The sequence below is a fragment of the Echiichthys vipera genome, assembly GCF_963691815.1.
Source record: "Echiichthys vipera genome assembly, chromosome: 18".
NCBI lineage: Eukaryota > Metazoa > Chordata > Actinopteri > Perciformes > Trachinidae > Echiichthys > Echiichthys vipera.
In genome coordinates, this window is record NC_139843.1 from 15,035,482 (window position 1) to 15,046,428 (window position 10,947).

Consider the following 10,947-nt stretch of genomic DNA (forward strand, 5'->3'; position numbering starts at 1 on the left):
ACAGCGTCATGTGTGTGTGTCTGTGTGTCTGTGTGTGTGTGTGTTTGTGTGTGTATCTGCACGTGTGTGTGAGTCCGTTCTCTGGGGTTGTTAGAGGGTTTCCACCTTTCCACCAGCTGACACCATAAACACTGTGAGCCGTTAACGATTTAGACAAAGCGCAGCTAAAGAAGTGTGTGAAATGTGGGTGTTGATGAGCTCTCGTTGGATTCTGTTAAATGTAATACAATGGCGTAAGTGTCAGTATGGTATTAATATAGGTATTACATAAATGTAGGCTTTACATAATCACAGGTTTTTACTATTTTGTTCTCCTAGCTCCTCAGACTGAATTTTACTTTATGATATCTTTATCAATTGTTCCCCCGTTAATTCTGTGCATGTACTGTATCACTGCAACACCACAGGTCATAACCTACTTTGTAACTGTGGGAGAGCGGTTGTAAAATACCGCAATGTACAATTTTAATTTGAAATGAACATGGAATAATCTACATGAAACAGGGTCTTAACTAGTCACAAGGGATTCAGTTATGGCCATAAAGTTGGATTCAGCATGAAAGGCTCATTTAGAGAAATGAACTTCTCCACCATCACTGCCCGCTGTGTCAAGAAGACAAATGTCCTTTTTAGATAGAATGTCCCCCTAATGTGTCTTTTCATAATTTAATTTCCATGATTCACACTAACTACAAGCAAACACATCTACATAACCTTCATAACAGCTGCCTTATGGTTTTATAGCTAATAAAGCTTATATGCACAACACCAGAGCACTCTCACTAATCAGCTGTTCTGGAGTGATGTGTGCAATAAGAGTTTTCTTTGAAGCTCTTGTGATCTTTGTAATCCCCCCCACAATGTCAGCAGCACACACTTCTTTTTGTGTGTGACTTTCACCCTCACACACCTTGCCACTGAAGATCATTCCTTCCTTCTTTGCGTGTCTGATAAATGCATGTCTTTTACATTTTCTAGTTCACACACACACACACACACACACACACACACACACACACACACAGTTTCACCTCTATAAATGTTTTGGTATTATAAACTCTTTACATTAGTTTGAATGTGATATACACACAGTCACTTGTTCAGGGTTACTCAATTCCAACCAAAGATCAGAGTGTAATAAGAAAATTAAAAAGTAAATACCTTTTAGTCTGCAGTTCAGGCTGTATTGCTCCTTGTATCCACAGTGACCTCCTTGATAAACCACAAAGAGAGGAAAAAGGGGGCCAGGATTAGAATATGAGAGAAAGATCCAGTTGATGAAATATAGATGAGGAAAAAAAACAAGAAAAAGTGATGGGTTTTTTTCTTTCAAAAATCACATTTTCATGCCTTCTAGTCTTTAAATGTGCATCGAGTGAGCCAGCCTGAGCTACTGTTTTGTGCAGCCTCTCTTTCTGTTTTTCATTCACACACACTTTCACCTACTCTATGCCCCTTCTCTCTCTCTCTCCCTCTCTCTACACACATTCATGCACCCTCTCTCTCTTACTTCAGCTGTTGGATTGATCTCCCTCCTTCGTTCCCCTTCCTGGTTTTGTACTTCTCCTGGGTACCTCTCCACCATCCATCCGTCAGTTGCTCTCCCTGCTTTCCCCCCCTTGCACTGAAGTGCTCTTCTATTCAATTATCCCCAATTTTCTTCTTTACGCTCTCTCATTCTGTCTTTTCTTGTCTCTCACGCTTCCAACATATTCCAACCTCTCTTCCCTCTCTTGCTCATTATTTCAGTCACTCCATCAATCAAAACGCACTTACACTCGTCCCATGACGTGCTTCCCTCCCCTTTTTCTTTCCCTGTCTCACACAGGCAGTGGATGGATTCAGGCCACCTCTTTGTCCCCCTTGTGTCTTTGATGCTGAGAAGTCCTCACAGAAATAAAGGAAAACTGCTTTTCCTGACTGAATTTTTTCACCCATAAAATGTGGCTTTCCTATGCAGTAGAAATACAAGATGCTGACAGATACTGTATCAAGATGCGGAATAGTTTGTGCCACTAGTTTGACTTTGAACCAACTTGGGGGAATGGTTTTCTGTAAAATAAAGGCTCAACCTATATCATCACACACAAAAATATAAAAACATATTTTGTCTTTGTTACCCCTTGTTGTATCTTGCCACGCAGACATTTCTGGTTTTATAAAGTGAGGTTTTGAAATATTTGCTGCTGGGATTTATGTCCAAATCCCGGTGCAGTGGAGCTGAATAGCATTTTGTTTGTTATGCTCACCAGATTGGAAAATAACATTTGAAAGTCTCAACAGTAACAAAAAAACATTCCGTTTACTCTGGATAATCCACAGACCTCACCCTACTTTTACCCTTTATAAATATATACATAATTAACCTGATGGGAGGGCTTATTAAAAGTCAAAATTCCCTACTTCCCTAAAGTAATGCCACTCGATTATGGCAAAAATCATAATCACGATTATTTTGTTTAATATTGATCATGAATATTTTTCACAATGTCTCAGTGACTTTAGAAACACCATGCATTTATTGAACTTTTTAAATAAAAGATGAATTACATTTAAAAAAAAAAATAGATTAACTAGGTTGTAACATTGGTGCACTGCTGCTACCTACTAAAAACTACAGTCAGTAAACAGGCAAAAGCCCACTGCTGTAAAGGAAAGGGGTGCACTCAATTTATAACACAAGGCAATAAAAGAACACCATTGTGATACAGAATGCAGCGCAAAAAACACTTTATCTTGATTATTTTGTTTTCATAATTGTAAGCTAAAATCGATTTTGAAAATAAAATATTTAAAATGTCTTGTCCAGCCACATTTAAAAACTACAAGCAAAGCAAATTAAATGTATACAGCACATGTCATAAAGAAGGAAACCATGGTGTGCTTCACATAAAAACATCAAATAGATTATTGACAAATAAAGATTAGAATATGCAAATGAATATAACAAAAACATATTATTTGATGTTTTTCCACATATTCCTTTTTTTGCACCTCTATACCTAATCTTAGCGCATCAGACCTCTGTGTGATCTTAAGGTTTATAAAGTATTTACTACACGACCTGACCTTTCATTACTTCCTTGTTCCAACATCTAAACCAATAATCTTAACTCTGATGTTACCTAAAGGTTGGGGTGTGCTTAAAACCAATTAATTCTTATGACATGTAGTTCAACACTGTCTGAAGGCAAAAGTGTGTAAAGATATTCACAACAACAACTCTCTGCAAGACGTGGTAATCATTCAAATGGGGATAACAGCGATAGTTTAAAAGATTGAAAAAGAGAGAGCTTGAGAGAGATGTTTCAAACCTACCTCATTTCTCACCTCTAAAAATCTGACCAATTACTGCATAAAGTGGGTGTGAATTTCAGATTGTCAGTTTCAACAGCCTAAAGAAAGAAGTTAGATTCACGTCATCAAAAACGAGTGGCAGTCGATGGTTTCAAGACGCAGTTCAACAAGGACTTTGGCTGAAACATGACCCACTATACTCAAAGGTGTACTAAAGTTTGGAGAGATGATGCTTTGTGGCAATGCACAAATACACCGATTGGATTGATAGTACTGTTGTTTGTTTATTACGATTCTTTTTGTGGCATTTTTGCCTCTATTAGATAGCAATCACGGCAGAAAATATGGCAGAGAGAGTGAAAAAGAGGTATGACATGCACCTCACCTTAACTTACATAGGAAATTATACAATCAATACAGTATCGTATGTGTGACGATACCAAGTAAGTTTATATAATTCACAGTGATTCATTCAGTTTATGCATTTGGAGTGTTTAAGTGATAACTGTCCTTCACTTTTTGGTTGCTTTTAGAGCCCATCAATGAGAAGCATGGAGGGCAGAGGAAGACGAGCTGGGTTGAAATGCATTAATGCACACTCTGAATCTTGCCACATCCTGCCTCTTAAGGACGACATGACACCTGCATTACACCCTTGATAAGAACTCTAGTGGTTTCTCTCCTTTAATGGTGCACCACTCCATAGTGTGTATTCACCACAATTTCATCCTACCTTTTCGCTGCCTGTCCTTATTCAGAGAATGAAAAGCTAGCTTTCCTCCTGCTTTTTGTGTGAACGCCTCTTGTGCCAAAGGCAAGGGGAGAAAAGTAGGTCACGGGCAGATGGACCATACAGTAGAAAGAATATGCTGGCAAGGTTTTTATTGTATTTTTTCAGTTTTAGTGAGTGCACTTAGTACAGTAACAGAGTCAGAATGAGAAAGAAAACAAAAGCAGAAGAAGAGACAGGAGTAGAGGGCAGGATAAGAGAACATTATTGATTTATGAAATCGAAGCTGAGAAACACAGATAAGGTTTTGCTTTGAATCACTGGCTTAATACATGAAATGATGTCTGAACACTTTCAGTGTGAATGCCATCAACGAAACGTATGATATCATGACTCAAACAATAGCTACAATCACATTTTGAGATTCTCTTCTTGTGACTAAGACTGCTTTGCAAATTCAGTCTTAAATATAGTTGGTCACTCTTGAAATTCGATAGACAGTCAGCAACATACAGGCTGAAACCTGCTTTCAGGCCTCAGTCATGACTTATTTTCTCAAGGAAAACTGATGCAGTGCTGGACTCTGGTGGCCATTTTGAGTAACTGAAACAGAGACCTCAAACTATTTTTATATGTAAAGTATAAAACACAATGCTGCTCTTCTTTTTTAACATTTCATGAATGTGTCAACATATGCTGTGTTTTTTTATTTAACGTTGAGTTCTCGAAATGTTGTTGCTCAAAAGTTTCAACATTCGTACTGCGAGTTTATCTGTTTTTATCTTCCTCTTTTAAAGATAAATTCTGAGAATCTGAGCTCTTTTTTATGTGTTATACAGTGGTGTCGCCAAGACTTGCTGACCACAGTAACTCCAAAATGTCCCCGCCGCACAAAATGAAACCTTGTATGGTTTCTGAGAAACAGAAACAACATTTTATTTTGCCACATGTCACACCATGCAAGTATCTCTTTGTGCCTTTACAGCAGAAGAGCTTCGAGACATCTACATGCAATTTTACCTACAGGAGAACACACCAATCCAGTCACTTAACTTGCATGCAAAATGTTTGCAGGAGAGAAGTAGATGAGTTATAATTTCATGCATTAAAAATATATGTTCTTCTTTCACACATTCTAAAAATGCAGAAGCTGCTGACCATAATTCAGCTGTCTTTATTTTAAGAAATCAGCTTTATGTCATTTAACACCTAAAAGCCTGTGTTCTGAGATGACCTGCACATTAACAATTACAAAGTGCTGTATAACATATGCGCGATTGTGCTTTTTGAGTGTTACATCATCATTATTTATTTATTTTATTTTTTAAGATTAGTCTTAGGTTAACAGGAAACTGTGGAGAGAGTGGGGGGTGACGTGCCGCAAGAAACACAGGAGGACTTACTGTATAGCCTCTGTATATGTGGAGCCTGCTCTAACCACCGTGCCACCGGGCGCCCCACATCAGCGGTCTATATGTTTCACACAATACTTCAACACTGGGGTTTCAGCAGACACAAACAACTCAACACAACTCATCTGGTTTCTGCTTCTGATCTGTGTTTGGGCTTAACCGTTTGATCTGATAAACAGGTGTGGCAGTTTGTCCTTCAATTCTCAGAAACATTTGATTTAGAAACCAAATAATAAGCAGAGGGTCAGTTGATTATCAATTACAATAAATGCAATATATTTGACTGAAGCCATCTTGATCTTACAAATCTTGCTGACTAATGAGTGACTGTAGTACATCTAAGTATGTCTTGTTGTTTTGAATTCATTTTAGGAAGACTTCTGATAGTTTGGGTTCAGGCAGCAAAGTTGTTTATGGTCCATTTGCCATCCAATCAAATATGACTATCTGATCTGGAACACCAGGTGGTCTACATGAAAATGTAGCACATATATTATCTGTTTAGACCTTTGCTGAGCACTACACTACTGCCTGCTTTCATACACATAAACTCCAGAAAAGGCTACAATTATTTCCTAATCCAAAAGCCCTTTCAAGCATCTACTTCCAGTTTCTCCTTCTTCTTTCGTTGTCTTCTATATTTACTTTTAATTCATTCTGGTATCTCTGTATTGCTTAATAATTACCTTGTGTACCAACTAGTTACCTTAGTATTGCATACAGTTTTATCAAGTGTGACTCCAGTTGCTTTCTTCTTTCCTCTGTCACAATTTGAAATAGTTAAGTACTAGTTAAATTCTGTAAGGAAGACGTTTGGTCCGTTACATAGAACACTATTAAGGAGAAACGCTGATGCAGGGGAAGTATACTTAGATAGAGAATGCAGAAAATATATAATGCTGTTTTTTTCTGTTTGCAACATGTCTGTGCGTGGCTCAGCCCCAACAGCAACTTCCTCAACATGACTCAAAACGGTTAGTTAGTATCTGGTCACTTCTCAGCGCCTTTGTCATTGTGTTGTTTCTCTTGTCCGTGGTTCTCTGGCAGGGTCATGAGGGGAAATACACGTCTGCTGCTCCTGGCAGGTAAGAGGAATCAAATAAAAACATGAACCAGGTTCAAGTTGGTTTGGGGATTGTAAGGTTTTAATTCTTGTGAGTATGATTATAGTAATATCTTGCTCACCTTAAATTTAGTGAGATTAAATATTGTTTTTTTATGATGTTTTATGTGGGTAGTATAACAGAACATTTCACATTTATTATAGTGTATGAAAATATACCACAGAGACTAAGAGTGAGGCCTTGGGTGGAATCACTGTAGCTACTGAACTTACTGAGGCAATTAAGCAAATATTCATGCATTGCATCAGTAGACACACGTTTAATCTAATATCCAAACTAAAATACAGACATTACATTTAATATATATAACCACGCATGCAAACAAACAGAGCTCCAAAATTATAAGAATTAATTTTACACAAATTGTATGCACTCGCATGTTAAACATGTTCGAACGTTTTTCAAAATGTTCAACATTTTTGTAATGTTTAAAGAAATTTGTTTAAATGTTTCCATTATTTTTCATTCATTCAAATTTTTTAAATTTAAAAGAATTGCTAAACATTTTTTTGTAGAAATATGTAGACTGATTATGATAAAATGATTCATAAATTCTAAAAAAAAAAGAAAGAAAAAAGGCTCAGATATTTATTTTAATTTTTTATGTCATACTTGGTTTGATATTTATTTACTTATTTATTTAAAATAAACTATGTTATAGTATTTTTCATAAGAGGAACATTACGCGCGCGCGCACACACACACACACACACACACACACACACACACACACACACACACACACACACACACACACACACACACACACACACACACACACACACACACACACACACACACACACACACACACACACACACACACACACACACACACACACACACACACACACACACGTACGTACACACGTACACACACACACACACACACACACACACACACACACACTTAAAAAATACGATTTTAATTGACGACAAACATAATGAATATTTTGTGCTATTGGGACACTTTGGGTCAATAGAAAAAGACTGACGACTAAAATATTTTTTATTATGTACTTACTTAAGGTTGAATAAAATCAACTGCGTACCTTCCATGAGCAGTGATAGATGCTGTGTCTGAAGAGACCAAATACAAGAGCCACACCTACAGAAACTTTAGCGTTAACATCAGCTGTAAATCAATGAAGGAAACATCACAGCTCTGGTCACGCCATTTGAGTCACTAGTAATATATTTCAAGATGTTTAACAAAAAAAAGAGGGGATTTTGCTAATCAACATTTGAGTTTTGACTCAAAAGTCTCCAATGACCTGCTCTAAATGGAAAAGACTAATTTAAACTGTGTATTATTAGTCATAAAAGACTTACTTTTATAATATAATAAAGAATAACATTTCTTGAATTTTGTTACAGCGATTGTGCTCCTGGCAAGATGTCAGCAAAAGCCACAAGGTAATCAGTCAACCCTCCATCTTGCATCTATATGTTCTATAAGGTGTAAAATGTCAGTAGATGGCAGCAATAATTATGTACAACAGGCCTTTGTGGTTTTCTGCACTGACATAAACTGTGCCTACACAAATACTTCACTGTACGTCGTCTTTTCCTTTGTCTCCTACCTCCTTAGTCTCTATGTCACCCAAACTCGAGCAGATCTTCTCAGGGGACTTATTTTTTCTGACATGTGGCAACAGTGGGAGCAGTGTGATATGGTACTTCAATAACATGGAACAAATGTTGACAAATGAAACCTGGAAGATAGGAGTAGCTGCACCCGAGCACTCAGGCTCTTATCAGTGTGAGAGCAACAGGCAAAAGAGTGATGTTTTTCCCATCATCGTCCTGGGTAAATGTGCCACATGAACATATTACACTTTAAGCTCCCAAAGATGTAATGGGAGATACACAATTCATACAAATACAGTAAAGGTATCATTTATTTACCACACAGATTATGTCCCAAGTGCCTCACTCACCATCAAAACAGGCCAGCCAGTGGTGCAGACAGGAGGTTCAGTTGTCCTGCAGCTTGAAAATGAGGATGGTCTGCGGGGATGGAACTGCTGGGTCTATAGGGGAGGGCCAATAAAGAAGATTCAGTTGAGGTTGATGAATGACAGTGTGGATGTGGCATTTCAACCCAGGAGACTAAATGTCCCAGAGACCATTTTCTGGTGTACGGATGATACTCAACAACGCAGAAGTAATCAAGTCGCAGTCAGGACTTCAGGTAGGCCTCCTGTGTTTTTAATGCTCTGTTACACAAAGTGTAACTGCAGATTATGGTTAACATTTTCTTTATGAGCCCCAGTCCAATCAAGTCTTCATGTTCTTCTTTCAGTGAAGGACGTATCACTTGAAATGTATCCTCTGCCTGCTGTGGTTGGGACGAGTCTGACCCTGAAGTGCCTTGCCTGGGGCACAGATCAAATTAGCCAGACTGTTTTCTACAAAGACAATGCGATCATTTGGAATGGTGCCAATTCTATCTACAAAATCTCTGACGTGACAGAATCTGCAAAGGGAAAATATAAGTGTGATGCCACCTTCACACACAAGAGCCGCACTGGCGGGCCCCCATACCAAGTGGTCTCTGATAATCAAGATGTGTTTGTCCAAGGTACGCATATCCAACCAGCAATCTTTGACTGCGTCTGACTGCTGGAGTACTGAATGAAGTTTCTCTCTTTTGTAAAATACCGTATGCTTAACGCATGCCTTTATTTCTCCAGTAGACATCTTTTAAAGTCTGTCTCATTTGTCCTTTTTCAGCGCCTCCTATGAAGGCAGTTCTCTCTGCAAACGTTGGTATGTCGTGTTCTTGTCCCCTTTGTCCTGACCATAGCTCCTATCATTGGTACAATCAGAGGGATGGTCAGTCATGGGCACGTGTGGATTCCAACCAAGGATTTATGATGCCAAAAGCGAGTGGTACTTATGCATGTAGAGCAGTGTGGAACACCGGGAGGTCTTTTCTCAGCAACGGTTACGTTTGTAAGTTCCTGCTAATGGATTTCTACATTGTCTCCCTTGAAATTTACTGCACATTAAGAGTAGATTACTCATCATGAGTACTATCCAACCTGTGAGTTGTATAATGTATTTTGTGACCATGGATGAAGCTTTCAAATTTGAAAAATTTAACCCTGATGTCATTAGTTATCTCATCTTCAGCATAGAGACTAAGGCTAATTTAATCATTTTAAAACGCATAACTTTTGCTACATCTATGCCTGGTGTCTACAGCATTTTGGAACCCCTAAAACTGGACATGTGAAAATGCTTGCTGACCTTGTTTTAGTTTGAAAGACTCCAGGGTTGTGGTTTAGTCTGGACGGGCAGAAACAAAAACCTGTGGAAACGACCCACGTTTGCTTCCTGATTGAGTGTTATCATTCCTGTAGTGTTCTTCCCTGATTGGTCAAGCCCCTATCACATGAACTTTTCCCAGGAGAAAACAAACATCGATTCAACATGAATTGCAGGCATTGCTGACTTTGTCAATGCTAGCAGCTGTTTTGTTGTTCAGTTCTGCACTTTATCATGCTACATCCGCAGGAGATCACAGGGATGTCATGTTATGTATTGCGTCTATGTTTCAGATCAACCTCCGATCAAATCCATTCTAATAGGTGTGGTCATCGTGCTGGTGATTCTAAGTGTATCAGCTGTGGCTTTTTACGTATATTATAAGAAGAGAAATACTACAGGTGAGTAACTACCAATAGATTTGCATTTTTTGTGAGCACACTGAAGGCATCACATAGTACTTCTATTTTTTTTTAGGACCAATTTACGAGGATGTGGCGCTGAAGTCACGAGACAAAGGTGATGACTATGAGATGCTGGGTGCCCAAAGGGAGTGCCAGTATGACACTCTTCATCCAAAGGGAACTAGCAAACCGAAGAAAGAGGGTGAATATGAAGCACTGAAGAAAGAGGAAATGACAGGGGGGGAGTACCACACTGTAAGGATGGAGGGGGCAGTTGGAGGAGAGGGAGGGTATGAAGCACTGAAGAAAGAGGAAATGACAGGGGGGGAGTACCACACTGTAAGGATGGAGGGGGCAGTTGGAGGAGAGGGAGGGTATGAAGCACTGAAGAAAGAGGGAATGAAAGAGGGGGTATACCACACCTTGGGGTTGGAGGGGGCAGCAGGAGGTGAGTAATACGAGGCAGTAGGGAAGAAGGACAAAGGCTGATGAGATAGAGGAGGCAGAAAAAGAAAAGACTGAGCCATGAAACAACCATGATAGGTCTCAGTAGCTTATATGCTGAAGAAATAGCACATTTCCTGCAAACCAGAAAATATTTTTTTCACAATCCAGAGGCTCAAATTCTATGATCCAACAAAGTTGTAGTGCTGTAGTGCTGATTGGGAAATGAAAGTAACCCTAGGTGACTTTGGGTCATGGATTCGT

At 38.8% G+C, this 10,947-nt stretch overlaps 1 protein-coding gene across 1 annotated transcript; it reads left to right on the top strand.

The window, feature by feature from the left end:
* Window positions 1–6,394: 6,394 nt before the first annotated feature.
* Window positions 6,395–10,695, top strand: LOC310960582 (Fc receptor-like protein 5; the record flags this gene model as incomplete). The annotated part of the gene is made up of 8 exons (XM_083932308.1): window positions 6,395–6,524; window positions 7,940–7,978; window positions 8,154–8,372; window positions 8,478–8,756; window positions 8,868–9,146; window positions 9,299–9,520; window positions 10,129–10,236; window positions 10,313–10,695. Exons 1-8 carry the CDS (start codon window positions 6,491–6,493, stop codon window positions 10,693–10,695), a joined length of 1,563 nt encoding a protein of 520 aa, XP_083788434.1. The 5' UTR covers window positions 6,395–6,490.
* Window positions 10,696–10,947: the final 252 nt, after the last annotated feature.